General features: G+C 39.7%; 1 protein-coding gene across 4 annotated transcripts in view; it reads left to right on the top strand.

The window, feature by feature from the left end:
• The first annotated feature begins 214 nt into the window (after positions 1–214).
• pstpip2 (proline-serine-threonine phosphatase interacting protein 2) overlaps positions 215–18,684 on the top strand; it is a 25,035-nt gene continuing 6,565 nt past the window's right edge. For 2 of the 4 annotated variants that reach the window (XM_061927419.1, XM_061927420.1), the window contains exons 1-8: positions 221–299; positions 1,243–1,343; positions 10,642–10,716; positions 11,043–11,077; positions 11,158–11,264; positions 11,343–11,405; positions 14,431–14,523; positions 14,641–14,686. In XM_061927419.1, the coding sequence (XP_061783403.1) occupies positions 267–299; positions 1,243–1,343; positions 10,642–10,716; positions 11,043–11,077; positions 11,158–11,264; positions 11,343–11,405; positions 14,431–14,523; positions 14,641–14,686 (553 nt within the window). In that variant the 5' untranslated portion in view covers positions 221–266. Of the gene's footprint in view, positions 300–1,125; positions 1,180–1,242; positions 1,344–10,641; positions 10,717–11,042; positions 11,078–11,157; positions 11,265–11,342; positions 11,406–14,430; positions 14,524–14,640; positions 14,687–18,684 lie in introns of those variants that run through there. The other 2 variants (XM_061927421.1, XM_061927422.1) reach the window with 2 other exon arrangements.

Genomic DNA, 18,684 nt, shown 5'->3' on the forward strand with positions numbered 1-18,684 from the left:
CTTGTGAGCCTTAGAAGTATTCTTTTTTTTTTTTTAAATTGAACAACAAACATATATAAGTGTGTGATTTATAAATCACACACTTTTAATATCAAGGAAAGAAAACAAAAGCAAATACAGATAGAGTATTAAATATTAATAATAAATAAAAATTCCTAACCCTAACTATAAGTACAATAACTTCCGGTAACCATAATGACGTCACATGGGGGCGGGGGCGTCCATGGCAAAAGTGCACACAAACGGGCAACTATTGTCATTTCGCTATGAAAATGCTTCATTTTAAGGACTTCTTCTGGGTGAGTGTCTTCCAACTGCATTTCTAACTTCAAACTCTAACGTCCATTTTACGTTAATGTCACTTTATAAGCTTTAAACAGTGAATAATGTCTCTAAATCAGTGTCATTTAAATTGATGTCAAATACATACCGAGCAGGATGCTAATTTCGTTTAGCATACACGAGTTCAAAAGTGCATTTAAAGGATGTTGGGATTATACGAGACATAACTTTGTTTTGATATACAGGAATAGGTGTCAAATATAATATAACATCCTATTATGTTTGTTTCATTTTGTATGCAATGCTGGGAGAAACACTGAATATGACAAAACCACAGTTTGCCTAAATTATGGCTTTGAAAACCATAACCTCCATTTTAGTGTTTAATGTTTATTTGCGGGGATGGACTTCTGTGTGTAAATGCCCAATAGAAAAATAAATACAATTTATCATGTAGATCAGTGGTCACCAACCACCGGTCCGGGGACCGGTACCGGTCCGTGACGCATTTGCTGGCCGGGCCGCAGGGAAACATTCAATCATTTATAAACGACTGCATTTTCTCCAACTTAACTTCCGCCTGTCCCACTAGACACACCAATAAGCTTGTTTACAGATGTACAATAAAACTCCTGATAAGAAGTTGCTATTTGTTATAACTTTGTGATATGATACAATGCACATTAATGAACATATAAAATATAAATGTGACAGATTTTAGCCAAAGGCTGATTTCCATCTCCATTTCATTGAAAAGAAACAAGCCAACGGCTCCCACTAATTCAGCGTTATAGTGCGTTGTATTTTTCATGCACTTATTTTTGCTGTATTTATCTGACACAAGTGGAAAGTCCTGAAAATAATGCCTACATTAAACTGGTCCGTGGTGCAAAAAAGGTTAGGGACCACTGTTGTAGATGAACTCTTGATGCCTTCCTTGGTAACTAATTTGATTGACAGAGCTCCGACTTGACCTGCACGAGTGGTTATGACGTCATCATCCAGTACCTGAATGACGGCAAGCGGACGTGCAAAGAAGTGGAGGAGTTCATCAGGGCCAGGTAACCCTACTCCAGGCATGGCAACATTTTTGCTCGCATCATGGAAGTAAAGAGAAAGACAGATAATAATCCTCAAAATCTAAACCCACAGCTGGAACACAAGTAAATGCATGTGTAACATAACAAATACAAGGACTAGAAGAAATGAACAAAGTCAGGAAATTAGCAGATATGTAACTAACTGATCAAATAATGTGTAAATAACTAAACCTGCATCAATGAAAATATCAAAGATATGACCTGACTACTTACTAACTTAGCCTACACAAATAACTTTTTTGCTAACTAATGTTGTTAATAAATGCATAATGTACAAACTAATAAAAATCACTTAGACTACTATGCAACCAACCTACACCAATTAAAACACAACTCATTTTCAAACGAATGTAGCTCATTGCCACATTTTACAATGAAAACATGAACCACTAACTAACCAACTAATGTTGATGGAAACATCCATCCATCCATCCATTTTCTACCGCTTATTCCCTTTGGGGTCGCGGGGGGCGCTGGAGCCTATCTCAGCTACAATCGGGCGGAAGGCGGGGTACACCCTGGACAAGTCGCCACCTCATCGCAGGGCCAACACAGATAGACAGACAACATTCACACTCACATCCACACACTAGGGACCATTTAGTGGAAACAACTAACCAAATATACAGTCGTGGTCAAAGGTTTACATACACTTGTGAAGGACATAGTGTCATGGCTGTCTTGAGTTTCCAATCATTTCTACAACTCTTATTTGTTTGTGATTGATTGATTGGAGCACATACTGTACTTGTTCATCACAAAAAACATTCATGAAATTTGGTTCTTTTATGAATTTATTATGGGTCTACTTTTTGTTTCATCTGACATCACATGGACAAAGATAAGACCTTCTGGAGGAAGATTCTGTGGTCAGATGAAACAAAAATTTAGCTGTTTGGCCACAATACCCAGCAATATGTTTGGAGGAGAAAAGGTGAGGCCTTTAATCCCAGGAGCACCACACCTACCATCAAGCATGGTGGTGGTAGTATTATGCTCTGGGCCTGTTTTGCTGCCAATGGAACTGGTGCTTTACAGAGCGTCAATGGGACAATGAAAAAGGAGGATTACCTCCAAATTCTTCAGGACAACCTAAAATCATCAGTCTGGAGGTTGGGTCTTGGGCGCAGTTGGGTGTTCCAACAGGACAATGTGTGAAGATCTGTCACTTCATTTCTGTTTGTTTCCTTGTTTTTGTATTTACTTCCCGTCAGTGCTCTTATTTTGTTTCATTTCCTGTTTGTTCCGCGGAGCACTGTTTTTTCCTCACCTGCCGTTGATTGGCAGCCGGTCCTCACACGCTGCCAATCAGCATATTTTCTATTTATGCCTTGTCTCGAGCACTCCGTGCTCGAAGATCACTTTATGTTGTGGAACGTTTACGTGCAAGACTGCTTCCTTTTCTGTTGATGATAATAAAATCATCTTACCTCCTTGTCGCTCTCCTGGTTGCTGCATCTTGGGGTCTCAAAAACTGCAGCCATGCGAGTTCCTAACATGATCTCGAGCAAGACTGGGACCTTGCAAGAACCCCTGTCGGCGACGCACAACCGACGTTCTTGACCGCACAATTCGTGGAGGACTTAAAAGCCAGGTTTGTGCGGTCCCAGCCCACAGCAGGCTCGGACCTTCTCCCTCCGCCTCGACCGCCGGTTCCGGCTCTCCGACCGGCTGAGGCCACCGCCGCCTACGTTCCTCCCGGCTCAGCCGCCGGTTACGGATCTCCGACCGGTTCGGCCGCCGGCTCCGGAACTCAGACCGGCGTGGCCACCGCCGCCATCTTCCCTGTCGCCTGCTGTGCAACCTCCTGTACCGGCTGCACGGCAATCGCCTGTGCCGGCGCGTCGACCACCGGTTCCTACACCGTGTCGCACGCCGGTCGCAGCCCCGCGTCTTACGCCGGTCGCGGCGCCACGGCAACCAATACCGGTTGAGCCCCCAGACCCATTCCTGCTACAAGGCGGCTTCCAGCAGCTGCACCACAGCTGCTCTCCCTGCCAGCACCCGCTTGTCCTGCCAGTCTGGCGAAGGCTCCGTAGGCGAAGGCTCCGGAGGCCAGGAGTCCCTCCTGGCCTCCTGCTGGGACTCGGCGAGGGACGTGTCGTTTTCCCTCCTCCTGGCCCCCTTCCGCCCGTCCCGGGTTTTTGAACCGGGGGACACCGACAACCATTTACTCCTTCTCCCAGTGGTGGACGGCGTCTGGCATCCGCCTAGTGGAGGGGGAGCTACTACCGGCAGCAGTGCAGTGAAGCACACGCCGCTGTCATCCCCGCCATCGTCTCCTCCCACGAAGACATCATCTCTGGCGGGCTTTCGCAGGGCGCCGCCATCTTCATTGTCATCATCATCATCGTCGACGACTGCGCCCATGACGCTGTCAGTGTCATCGTCAACCGGCCCCTCCAATGACGGTGTCTTCATCATCGTCGCCACCGGCTGCGCGACCTCCTCCTCGTCGGCCAAAGATGCGCCCGTGTTGTGGACTTCCTCCGCGCTGTCGGCAGCGATCCGCAGAACCCGCGTATGAACCTTCGCAGCTGCTGGTGCTCCGGTACCACGCGCTTCCGCCTCCTCGTCGGCCACTGATGTGGCCGTTCCGTGGTTGCCCACCTCGCCAATTGCGGCGACGTTCTACTCGCCGCCGCCACCTGACTCGTCCCCGGTGGCTTCGGGGCACTTGGCCTGGCCAAGTCCTCCCTCCACCCTCCCGTGACTTTGGACTTATTCTGTTTTTTTTAGGGGAGGGGTTCCTAGTTTGGGACGTCTGGTATCCGTCCCTTAAGGGGGGCTTATGTCATGATCCGTTACCCGAGTCATGGCATGATTTATGTTTGGTAGTTTTCCTGTTTTAGTCTGTTTCCTGGGTGCACCCTCTTTCCCTGTTTACTGTCGGTTTCCATGGGCACTGATTCTCCTTACTTGTCTTAGTTTAGCAATTAGTGTTCCCACCAGGTGCTTTGGTTAATCATTCCCCTTTATAGTTTTCTGTCACCCAGCATTAGTTGCTGGGTCAATGTTTGCTATAGGCAACATTTACGTTCTCCTGGTTTTTCTCCTCGCTCTAGTGCAGTGGGTCTTAACCTGGGTTCGATCGAACCCTAGGGGTTCGGTGAGTCGGCCTCAGGGGTTTGGCGGAGGTCAAAACACACCCGACTCATCGTGTAAATACAAACTTCTCCTTATCGGCGTATTATGGATACGGCAACAGCTGACTGGTTTGCAGGTGTGTAATTTGTTGTGAGTTTATGCACTGCGTTGGTTTTGTTCTTTGAACAAGGTGATGTTCATGCACGGTTCATTTTGTGCACCAGTAATAAAACATGGTAACACTGTAGTATGGGGAACATATTCACCATTAATTAGTTGCTTATTAACCATACTTGCCAACCTTGAGACCTCCGATTTCGGGAGGTGGGGGGTGGGGGCGGGGGCGTGGTCGGGGGTGGAGCGGGGGGGCGTGGTTGGGGGCGTGGTTAAGATATATATATATATATATATATAAGAAATACTTGACTTTCAGTGAATTCTAGCTATATGTATATATATATATATATATATATATATATATATATACATATATATATAAATAAAATAAATACTTGAATTTCAGTGTTCATTTACAAACTACAACTCACAAACACTTTAGAGTTAGGCTCCACCATCAGAATGTGTACTTAAACTTATAAAGATCACATGGATATTATTCAGTGAGTTGATTCACCAAAACTAACCTGTTATACAGGAGGAAAAAGCACACAGGACGTTTCAATTGTTCACAGACTGGTCGCGCTCATCAGAATGACAAGCCACTTCCGGTCTGCAGGTGATAGCATTCAATTGGGAAGAAACGCCCTACTGCCCCCTACTGACCAATGTGAATACTGATAAATGTGTAATGACAGCTCCAAAAACGAATTCAAACCACAAAATAAAATAAATAAATCAACACAAAAATGTGACACATTACGGGTGGGTCACATATGCATGTACAGTAGATGGCAGTATTGTCCTGTTTAAAAGTGTCACAACATTGCTGTTTACGGCAGACGAACTGCTTTACGGTAGACACTGTTGTTGTGTGTTGTCAACACGTCACTCAGGTCCGCCTGAATTTCGGGAGTTTTTCGGGAGAAAATTTGTCCCGGGAGGTTTTCGGGAGAGGCGCTGAATTTCGGGAGTCTCCCGGAAAATCCGGGAGGGTTGGCAAGTATGTTATTAACATGCAAATTAGTAACATATTGGCTCTTAACTAGTCATTATTAAGTACTTATTAATGCCTTATTCGGCATGGCCTTATTATAACCCTAACCCTCTAACCCTGACCCTAACCCTAACCAAATAACTCTAAATTAAGTCTTTATTACTTAGAATATGTTCCCCTAGTGTCCAAATAACTCTAAATTAAGTCTTTATTACTTAGAATATGTTCCCCTAGTGTCCAAATAACTTTAAATTAAGTCTTTGTTACTTAGAATATGTTCCCCATACTAAAGTGTTACCAAAAACATATAACTTTGTCTTGAATTTGAAAAAAAAAACCATTTTATTTTTCACTAAAGAAGGCTTCGGTGGATGCGCATATGAAACTGGTGGGGTTTGGTACCTCCAACAAGGTTAAGAACCACTGCTCTAGTGATTCGTTTACACACTAGCATTCCTGTTTTTTTCACCCTTGGTGACATTTTGTTTTTTTTAGCTCCACGCTTGTTAGCGTCCTTAGTTTTGTATTTTTGATCTTGCCTTAAAATAATTAAAACCATAAATCCTACCTGCACGCTGCTCCATTTTGTCTTCTGCCTTGGAAGGAACACTACCAGCGCAGCCATGCGACCACTACGTAACACAATGACCCCAAATACATGCCAAAAGAGGGAAAGGAATGGCTAAATCAGGCTAGAGTTAAGGTTTTAGAATGGCCTTCCCAACGTCCTGACTTGCATGTGTGGACAATGCTGAATAAACAAGTCCATGTCAGAAAACCAACACATTTAGCTGAACTGCACCAATTTTGTCAAGAGGAGTGGTCAACCATTCAACCAAAAGCGCCTTATTGCAGTGAAACTTGCCAAGGGACATGTAATCAAATATTAACATTGCTGTATGTATACTTTTGACCCAGCAGATTTGGTCACATTTTCAGTAGACCCATAATAAATTCATAAAAGAACCAAACTTCATGAATGTTTTTTGTGACCAACAAGTATGTGCTACAATCACTCTATCACAAAAGTTGTACAAATGATAAATGATAAATGGGTTGTACTTGTATAGCGCTTTTCTACCTTCAAGGTACTCAAAGCGCTTTGACACTACTTCCACATTTACCCATTCACACACACATTCACACACTGATGGAGGGAGCTGCCATGCAAGGCGCTAACCAGCACCCATCAGGAGCAAGGGTGAAGTGTCTTGCTCAGGACACAACGGACATGACGAGGTTGGTACTAGGTGGGGATTGAACCAGGGACCCTCGGGTTGCGCACGGCCACTCTCCCACTGCGCCACGCCGTCCCCCGATTGGAAACTCAAGACAGCCATGACATTATGTTCTTTACGAGTGTATGTAAACTTTTGACCGCGACTGTATGTCAATGAAAACAATATTAACTAACTTGTGGCAGGACAAAAAAACAAATATATATATATATATATATATATATATATATATATATATATATATATACACTACCGTTCAAAAGTTTGGGGTCACCCAAACAATTTTGTGTTTTCCATGAAAAGTCACACTTATTCACCACCATACGTTGTGAAATGAATAGAAAATAGAGTCAAGACATTGACAAGGTTAGAAATAATGATTTGTATTTGAAATAAGATTTTTTTTACATCAAACTTTGCTTTCGTCAAAGAATCCTCCATTTGCAGCAATTACAGCATTGCAGACCTTTGGCATTCTAGCTGTTAATTTGTTGAGGTAATCTGGAGAAATTGCACCTCACGCTTCTAGAAGCAGCTCCCACAAGTTGGATTGGTTGGATGGGCACTTCTTGCGTACCATACGGTCAAGCTGCTCCCACAACAGCTCAATGGGGTTCAGATCTGGTGACTGCGCTGGCCACTCCAGCTGCCTGCTTCTTCTCTAAATAGTTCTTGCACAATTTGGAGGTGTGTTTTGGGTCATTGTCCTGTTGTAGGATGAAATTGGCTCCAATCAAGCGCTGTCCACTGGGTATGGCATGGCGTTGCTAGATGGAGTGATAGCCTTCCTCATTCAGAATCCCTTTTACCCTGTACAAATCTCCCACCTTACCAGCACCAAAGCAACCCCAGACCATCACATGACCTCCACCATGCTTAACAGATGGCGTCAGGCATTCTTCCAGCATCTTTTCAGTTGTTCTGCATCTCACAAACGTTCTTCTTTGTGATCCAAACACCTCAAACTTGGATTCATCCGTCCACAACACTTTTTTCCAGTCTTCATCTGTCCAATGTCTGTGTTCTTTTGCCCATCTTAATCTTTTTCTTTTATTGGCCAGTCTCAGATATGGCTTTTTCTTTGCCACTCTGCCATGACGCCCAGAATCCCGCAGCCGCCTCTTCACTGTAGATGTTGACACTGGTGTTTTGCGGGTACTATTTAATGAAGATGCCAGTTGGGGACCTGTGAGGCGTCTGTTTCTCAAACTAGAGACTCTAATGTACTTATCTTCTTGCTCAGTTGTGCAACGCGGCCTCCCACTTCTTTTTCTACTCTGGTTAGAGCCTGTTTGTGCTGTCCTCTGAAGGGAGTAGTACACACCGTTGTAGGAAATCTTCAATTTCTTAGCAAGTTCTCGCATGGAATAGCCTTCATTTCTAAGAACAAGAATAGACTGTCGAGTTTCAGATGAAAGTTCTCTTTTTCTGGCCATTTTGAGCGTTTAATTGACCCCACAAATGTGATGCTCCAGAAAGTCAATCTGCTCAAAGGAAGGTCAGTTTTGTAGCTTCTGTAAAGAGCTAAACTGTTTTCAGATGTGTGAACATGATTGCACAAGGGTTTTCTAATCATCAATTAGCCTTCCGAGCCAATGAGCAAACACATTGTACCATTAGAACACTGGAGTGATAGTTGCTGGAAATGGGCCTCTATATACCTATGTAGATATTGCACCAAAAACCAGACATTTGCAGCTAGAATAGTCATTTACCACATTAGCAATGTATAGAGTGTATTTCTTTAAAGTTAAGACTAGTTTAAAGTTATCTTCATTGAAAAGTACAGTGCTTTTCCTTAAAAAATAAGGACATTTCAATGTGACCCCAAACTTTTGAACGGTAGTATATATATATATATATATATATATATATATATATATATATATACACGTATAATTATATATATATACATATATATATTTCCATCCATCCATCCATTTTCTACCGCTTATTCCCTTTGGGGTCGCGGGGGGCGCTGGAGCCTATCTCAGCTACAATCGGGCGGAAGGCGGGTTACACCCTGGACAAGTCGCCACCTCATCGCAGGGCCAACACAGATAGACAGACAACACTCACACTCACATTCACACACTAGGGCCAATTTGGTGTTGCCAATCAACCTATCCCCAGGTGCATGTTTTTGGAGGTGGGAGGAAGCCGGAGTACCCGGAGGGAACCCACGCAGTCACGGGGAGAACATGCAAACTCCACACAGAAAGATCCCGAGCCTGGGATTGAACCCCAGACTACTCGGCACCTTTGTATTTATATATATATAATTATATGTATATATATATATATATATATATCTATAAATATATATATATTTATATATATACATATAATTATATATATATATATATATATATATATATATATATATATATATATATATATATATATATATATATATATATATATATATATTGATATATTAAACAATGTATATACAAATAAGAATGACGATTCGTTCGAAAATCGATTTTTTTTAACACCCCTAACAAACGATGTCCCCCTCGATCATTGTATGGGTTACAAACTAACTAACTATTTAACTAACTAACCAAACATACAGCAATTAAAACTTGGGCTCTTACTAACTAAGTAAACCTATTAAAACAAGACCTTAATATTACTATTGATAAAAACAACCTAATAACCTATGTTAGAGAAAACAAACTAATAATAGTAAAAGATCTAACAACAGCTTTATACTGTACGATATAACTAACCCTGCACATAGTTAAACAGTAAGAGAAGTAGCCCACATTTCTCTTTTCTGAAGTAAATCTGTACAGCAGATATGGGCATCTACATCAATAATATGATTTGCGTGGCAGGACAAAAAAACAAATAAATAAATATATATATATATATGTATATATATATATGTGTATATATATATATATATATATATATATGTGTGTATACACACATACATATACTGTATGTACATGTATATATATATATGTGTGTATACACACATACATATACTGTATGTACATGTATATATATATATATATATATGTGTATACACACATACATATACTGTATGTACATGTATATATATATATATATATGTGTATACACACATACATATACTGTATGTACATGTATATATATGTACACACATACATATACTGTGTATATATATATATATATATATATATATGTACATATATATATATATATATATATATGTGTATACACATACATATACTGTATGTATATATATATATATATATATATATATATACATATACATGTCTACACACACCTACATACATATATATACAGTATATATATATATATAATTATATATATATACATATACATGTATACACACATACATATATCTGTATATATATAATTATATATATAAATATACATATATACAGTATATAATTATATATATATACATATATATATAAATATATATATATATATATAATTATATACATACTCTTATATATATACATATATATATATATATATATATATATACATATTTATATATATATATATATATATATATATATATATATATATATATATGTATATATATATATATATATATATATATATATATATATATATATATATATATATATATAAAAACATAACCTAATAACTTATGTTAGAGAAAACAAACTAATAATTGTAAAATATCTAACAACAGCTTTATACTGTACGATATAACTAACCCTGCACATAGTTAAACAGTAATAATGTTATGTTTTCATAGCTAACTATCTATGACTGATTTGCAATTATTAACTTGTATTTGTCCTTCTGGCTGTGGGTTTGTTGTTGTCAGGGCGTCCATTGAGGAGAAATACGCCAAAGATCTGCAGGGTTTATCCAAGAAGGTGTGTGGACATAATGAGATGAAGTAAGCACTTTAATGCGTCTGTCTTCGTGTGTGTGTGTGTGCATGTGTGTGTGTGTGTGTGTGTGTGTGTGTGTGTGTGTGTGTGTCTGTGTGTGCGTGCGTGCTTGTGACATTCTCATGCTGGATAATCACATGAGAGTGCGTGTGTATGATGAGGAAGGAAGTGTGTGAGAAGTGCATGTCATTAAAAAGGTCACCACAATATTGGAAACATCTAAGTATGATGCAGAGTAGTTGTTCAATCACGACAAAAGCATATTGCTGTGTATTCATTCAAATATTTGTACTTACTGTATACACTAAAACGCTCTGCTTTTATTTCTCAGCACATTAAAACGATCTCTGGACATATTCAAATTACGTAAGTAGCCCATCGTACATACTGTATCTGAATGTCATATAGTGTGTTACCTGCTGTGTTGTGTTACCATGTTCCCTCAGAGACGGAACATGTGATTCTGTCGCACTTACGTGTGGCACACAGCATGAGGGAGGAGGTCAAGAAAATGGAGGAGTTCCGGGAGAAACAAAAAGAAGCGAGAAAGAAGGTCGTTAATGATGATGATTATAATGAACATGTTAATTGAAGGCCCATTTAATGTTTCCATAACATGATGCAATTTCAGTTGGAACAACACATGGAGGCTCTTCACAAGCACAAGAGTACTCAGCTCAAGAGAACTATGGAGGTTAGAAAACAAGAGCAGACCTTCAGCAAGCTTAGAACGTCTTCTGACTAAGAAGGAAACAATTAACTACCTGATCACAAGTATTTCTTATTTTACATTAAACTAAGTAAATAATCAACCAACTAACTTATTTTAAACACGCAAAAAATTAAAACACCTAAGCCTACTTTAACTTGAACTTTAACTACGCTAATGTATATATGCTACATAGCCTTCTTACTAACGCCACATAACTTAAATAAACAATGGCATTAATAACTAACTAATGTTTAAAAAACAACTATTTAGCTTAAGGTAGATCAATGATTCATAACTAACCAATAAATACACCAATGAGGATGTGACTTGTTACTAACTAAACATACACCAATGAAAGTAACCTTCAATACTAACTACCTAACTATCCAGCTGACCTATGAAGACAACTAACTCAACTTACACCAATGAAAGCAGAACCTAATTTCTAACAGCTTAACTAACTTAAAATAATAGCAACTAACTAAACATACACCAATGGAAAGAGAACAACCCAACGAACCAGCTTTTTTATGAAAATAATTAACTAAACTTACGCCAATGAAAACAGAACCTCAATACTAATAGCAAAACTAACTAACTAACTTATGATACCAACTAACTAAACCTCCAAAAATGAAAACTAAACCTCAATACCAATAGCAAAACTAACAAAATAACTTATGAAAACAACTAATTAAACCAATACCAATGAAAACAACTAAACTTACACCATTGAAAACAACTTTTCAGTACTGACAGACTGTCCAACTAACCTACAAATACAAATGAAAGTGCAACTGTGTTACTAACTAAACATAATATAACCTCATTACTAATTCAACTTGCACAAATGAAAACAGAACCTCAAAACTAACAGACTAACAAACCAACTAACTTATGAAAATAACTAAACCCACACCAATGAAAACGGAACATCATTACTAACACACAACTAACCAACAAACTTAAAAAAATAACTAAACATACACAAAGGAAAACAGAACCTCAATACTAACAAAACTGATACTAATTAAAACTGCACTTCAATACTAACAGACTACTTAACCAATTAACTTATGAAAATAACTTACTAAACCTACACCACTGATGAGGTGTTCATAAATAACTTACTTAACTAATGTTCCTGAAGACTAAATGACTCAAAGAGCTGTTGACTTTAACTCAAAAACGTTATTACTGGGGAACTAACTAATGTAGTAACCAAGCAACTCATCTCATAACTAACTGACTTAAATGTAGACAAAAACAACCACCTGACTAAACTTACAACAATTTAAATAATACTTTATTTCTAACAAACTAAGCCTAACCCAGGATAGGCTCCAGCTCACACGCAACCCCGCTAAGACCAAGTGGCATATAACATGGTTGTTTGTATGTGCCTTGTGATTGGCTGGTTACCAGTCAAGGGTGTACCACATCTCTCACTTCCAATTTAGCTGGGATAGACTCCAGCTCATACAGACATTTAGGACAAGTGGTATAGCAAAACATAGATTTATGGTTGTTTGTCTATAGGTATGATGTGATTAAATGGTGACCAGTCCAGGGTGTAACCCACCTCTTACCCCAAATTCAACTGGGATAGGCTCCAGCTCACCCATGACCCTAATGAGAGTAAGCAGGTGGTTGTGTTTGTCATGTGTGTACCTCGATTGAATGGTGACTAGTTTAGGGAACTCTGCTTCTAACCCAGGCAGCACGGTGGCAGAGGGGTTAGTGCGTCTGCCTCACAATACGAAGGTCCTGAGTAGTCGTGAGTTCAATCCCGGCCTCGGGATATTTTTGTGTGGAGTTTGCATGTCCTCCCCGTGACTGCGTGGGTTCCCTCCGGGTACTCCGGCTTCCTCCCACCTCCAAAGACATGCACCTGGGGATAGGTTGATTGGCAACACTAAATTGGCCCTAGTGTGTGAATGTTGTCTGTCTATCTGTGTTGGCGCTGCGATGAGGTGGCGACTTGTCCAGGGTGTATCCCTCCTTCCGCCCGATTGAAGCTGAGATAGGCTCCAGCTCCACCCGCGACCCCGAAGGGAATAAGCGGTAGAAAATGGATGGATGGATGGATGCTTCTAACCCAAAGTCAACTGGGATAGGCTCCAGTTCATACTGTACACTAATTTAGGACAAGTGGTATAGGAAAACAGATGCATGTATGGCTGTTTGTCTATAGGTATCCGTTGATTAAATGAAGACCAGTTCAGGGTGTAACCCACCTCTTAATCCAAAGTCAGCTGGTATAGGCTCCAGCTCACCCATGACTATGAGAGCAAGCGGATTGTTGTGTTTGTCTTGTGTGTCCTGTGAATGAATGGTGACCAGTTTAGGGTATACCCTGCCATTAACCCCAAGTCAAGTGGGATAGGCTCCAGCTCATACAGAAATTTAGGACAAGTGGTATTGGAAAATGGATACATGTATGGTTGTTTGTCTGTAGGTATCCTGTGATTAAATGTTTACCAGTCCAGGGTGTAACCCAACTCTTACTCTTACCCTGAATTCAGCTGGGATAAGCTCCAGCTCACCCATGATCCTATTGAGCGCAATCGGTTGGTTGTGTTTGTCTTATGTGTCCAGTGATTGAATGGAAAACAGTTTAGGATATATCCTGCCTTTAACCCCAAGTCAACTGGGATAGGCTCCAGCGCACCCATGGCCCTAATGAGAGCAAGTGGACGGTTGTGTTTGTCCTGTGATGAAATGGTGACCAGTTTAGGGTATATCCTGCCTCTAACCCCAAGTCAACTGTGATAGGCTCCAGCTCACCTGCTACTCTGAACAGAATAAGTGGTAGAAAACAAATGTCCGGGCGGGCCAACCAGCTTTTTTGGGGGAAGTTGTGTTGCCATTGAGGGAAGTTGTGTTATGGACACGGTCAGATGGTCTCACACTAAAAAGAGGAACATCACATGAAATGTCTCCTGCCAGCATTCCTATACATTGTGTGGTATCGAACACTGTAGCCGTACGTCCATGTGTCCCACAGTCAAAGAGGACGTACGAGCAGAAGTGCATCGATAAAGAAGAAGCGGAACAGAATGTGAACAGATGCAGCAGCGGCACGAAGCACATGGACAAGGTAGCACACTGTCAAAGTTTGCAATAAAGTTGAGTTTGTTATGACTGGCCAACAGTCGTTAAACACTGTTAATATGAAATCACACTCATATGTTCCTCTTTGCTCCATCTTTGGCAGCTCTGCGCTAAAGCCCAGCAGGCCAAAGTGAATGCAGAAGAAGCAGGTACACATCAACTCTAAAGACACACTCACTGGACAGACACTTCATTTGGTACACCCACATGTGCATCCCAGTCAGACCCAATGTCAAGATGACTAAGCTCAGCTCATTTAACAGGAACCAAAAACTACGTCTCAGTGAACGCAATTGAATTGGTGTTTGAAACAAGTGGTTAGCAGAATTTTTTATCCTGTTTATACAGTTTTACATAAATGTATGTATTTATTTTTGATAATATTAAAAAATAATTGTTTTAATGTGTTGTTTATTAATAAATAGAAAAGAGAAAATACATATTTTAAGATGATCAATGTTTAGACTTCTTAACATCAATTTCATTTTTTTTAAAACCTTTCTTTTTGACATGTATGAAAAAAGAAAAATATATTTTAAGATGATTACGTTTAACCATATTTACATACATTTTTTAAACAAGTATTTATTTGTGATTAAATAAAAAAAATACACGTTTTTTATAATGTGTTATTTATCTATAAATACAAGTGTGACTAGAAAAATAGAAAATACATATTTTTTAAAATAATCCACATATTTACGTCAATTGAATAAAAAGCAAGTATTTAAATATTAAGTATAAAAATGAAAAAGTACACAAAAACATACATTTCTATAATGTGTTATTTATCAATAAATAAACAAATAGAACATATTTTCAGATAATCATCCATTTTCTACCGCTTATCCTTCTAGGGATCACGGGGGCTTAAGAATGAAAAAATATGCAAAACCCTACATTTTTTTTATGTGTTCTTTATCAATAAATAAGAAGAGAAAATAAATACTAAATACATGACGATAATTTACACATTTAGCCATTTTATAAAAATAAGTATTTATTTGTGATTAAATAAAAAATATGTATCTTTAAATACAAGTATGAATAGGAAAAGAGAAAATATATATTTTAAAAAGGATCCACACATTTAGCCATGTTTACATCAATTGAATAAAAAACAAGTACGGTATTTAAATATTAAGTATGAAACATTACATAAAAACATACATTTCTATAATGTGTTATTTATCAATAAATAAACAAATAAAAAATATTTTCAGATAATCTACACATTTAGCCATATTTACATAAATTTAACACAACAAATTGATTTTCATCCATTTTCTACCACTTGTACTTCTAGGTATCACGGGGGGTTTAAGAATGAAAAAATGTGCAACACCCTACATTTTTATGTGTTGTTTGTTTATCAATAAATAAAAAGAGAAAATAAATATATGACGATATATTACACATTTAACCATTTTATAAAAATAAGTATTTATTTGTGATTAAATAAAAAATATTTATGTATAAATACAAGTATGAGTAGGAAAAGAGAAAATACATATTTTAAAAATGATCCGCACATTTAGCCATATTTACATCAATTAAATAAAAAAGAAGTATTTAAATATTAAGTATAAAAATGAAAAATTACACAAAAACATACATTTCTATAATGTGTTATTTATCAATAAATAAACAAATAGAACACATTTTCAGATAATCTACACATTTAGCCATATTTACATCAATTTAACAAAAAGTTTCCATTTTCTACCACTTGCCCCTCTAGGGATCACGGGGGGCTTAAGAATGAAAAAATATGCAACACCCTACATTTTTATAATGTGTTGTTTATCAATAAATAAGAAGAGAAAATGAATAGATGACGATAATTTACACATTTAGCCATTTTATAAAAATAAGTATATTATTATCTTGTATCGAGAATGGGTCAGATGAGGTAACTCGGGCATCTGGTTAGGATGCCCCCAGACGGCTCTTTTGGGAGGTATTTAGGGCACGTTTGACCGGTAGGAGGTCACGGGGAAGGGACACGTTGGAGAGACTGTTTCCCAGCTGGCCTGGGAGCGCCTTGGGATCCCCCGGTAGGAGCTGGATGAAGTCGCTGGGGAGAGGCAAGTCTGTGCTTCTCTGCTTAGGCTGCTGCCCCTGTGACCCGACCCCGGATAAGTGGAAGAAGATGGATAGAAGTATTTATTTTTGATAAATATAAGAATGAAACGATATACAAATACATACATTTCTATAATGTTTAAGATGACAAAATGTATATTTTAAATTAATCTACACATTTAGCACATATTCACATCCATTTAACAATAAAACATATTTTTATATAATGTGTAATATATATATAAACAATACACTATCTTTTATAACCTGACTTCGACTTCCTTTTTATTGTCATTCAAATTTGAACTTTACAGCACAGATAAGAACGAAATTTCGTTACATAAGCTCATGGTAGTGCAGGATAAAAAAGCAATACGGTGCATATATAAATTAATAAACATATATATAAAATAAATATATATAAATAAATAAATAGATTACTGTACAGATAAATATATTGCACTTTTTCACATGCGTCCACATTTATGGATGTAAGTTATATTGTCTTTTTTATTCCAGCGAGTTAATCCATTTTGGGGGGAGTTGAGGGGATAATTTAATTATGATGCGTTCAAGAGTCTTACGGCCTGAGGGAAGAAGCTGTTACAGAACCTGGAGGTTCTGCTTCGGAGGCTGCGGAACCTCTTTCTAGAGTCCAGCAGTGAAAACAGTCCTTGGTGGGGATGGGAGGAGTCTTTGCAGATTTTCTGAGCCCTGGTCAGGCAGCGTTTTTTTGCAATCTCCTGGATAGGAGGAAGAGGAGTCCTGATGATCTTTTCCGCCATCCTCACCACTCTCTGGAGAGACTTCCAGTCTGAGGCATTGCAGGCTCCTGTCCAGACAGAGGTGCCTCTGTAGAATGTGGTGAGAATGGGGGGAGGGAGCTGTGCTCTTTTCATCCGACGCAAAAAGTGCATGCGCTGCTGAGCTCTTTTTACAAGAGCTCTGGTGTGTAGGGACCAGGTTATATTGTCAGTTATCTGCACCCCCAGGAACTTGGTGCTGCTTACCATCTCCACCGCTGTGCCGTTGATGAAGAGTGGAGTGTGGCTGGACTGGTGCTTCCTGAAGTCAACGATGATCTCCTTGGTCTTGTTGACATTCAGGACCAGGTTGTTGGTTCTGCACCAGTCAACCAGATGTTTCACCTCCCTGTCGTCCATGTCATTGTTGTCACGGATGAGGCCCACTACTGTCGTGTACTTCACAATGTGGTTAGTAGTGGACCTGGCGCAGCAGTCATGGGTCATCAACGTGAACAGCAGCGGACTCAGGACGCAGCCCTGGGGAGAGCCGGTTTTCAGGGAGATGGCACTGGAGGTGTTGTTGCCCACTCTCACAGATTGGGGTCTGTCTGTGAGGAAGTCAAGCAGCCAGTTGCAAAGGGGGGCACTGAATCCAAGGGGGGCCAGTTTGCTCACCAAGTGCTGCGGGATGATGGTGTTGAATGCTGAGCTGAAGTCCAGGAACAACATCCGCACGTGTGTGTCCTTTCCTCCCAGATGTTCTAAGCTCAGGTGGAGTGCAGAGGAGATGGCGTCCTCTGTGGAGCGGTTAGGGCGATAAGCAAACTGGTATGGGTCGAGTGTGGGGGGAAGTCTGGAGACAATATATTCCTTTACCAGCCTCTCGAAGCACTTCATTATGATGGGGGTGAGTGCAACGGGGCGGTAATCATTGAGGGAGGAGATTGTGGGTTTTTTTGGCACTGGAATGATTGTGGCCGTCTTAAAGCATGATGGTACCACAGCCTGGGTCAGCGAGATGTTGAAGATGTCTGTGAGAACCCCAGCCAGCTGGTCTGCACATCCCTTAAGCACCTTGCCCGGAATGTCATCAGGTCCCGGTGCTTTCCGGGGGTTCACTCTCCTCAGGGTTTTACGGACATCCGCTATATCCTGGTTGAGCGGCTGCTCATCAGGGCGAGAGTTGGATTTTCTCGCCGGAGTGGTGTTAAGTGCCTCAAACCTTGCAAAGTAGTTGTTAAGGTCATCTAGGAAGCTGATACTGTTGTCACAGGGGGCAGCTTTATAGTCTGTGATGACCTGTATACCCTGCCACA

Source organism: Nerophis lumbriciformis, linkage group LG32 (assembly GCF_033978685.3).
Source record: "Nerophis lumbriciformis linkage group LG32, RoL_Nlum_v2.1, whole genome shotgun sequence".
Taxonomy (NCBI): domain Eukaryota; kingdom Metazoa; phylum Chordata; class Actinopteri; order Syngnathiformes; family Syngnathidae; genus Nerophis; species Nerophis lumbriciformis.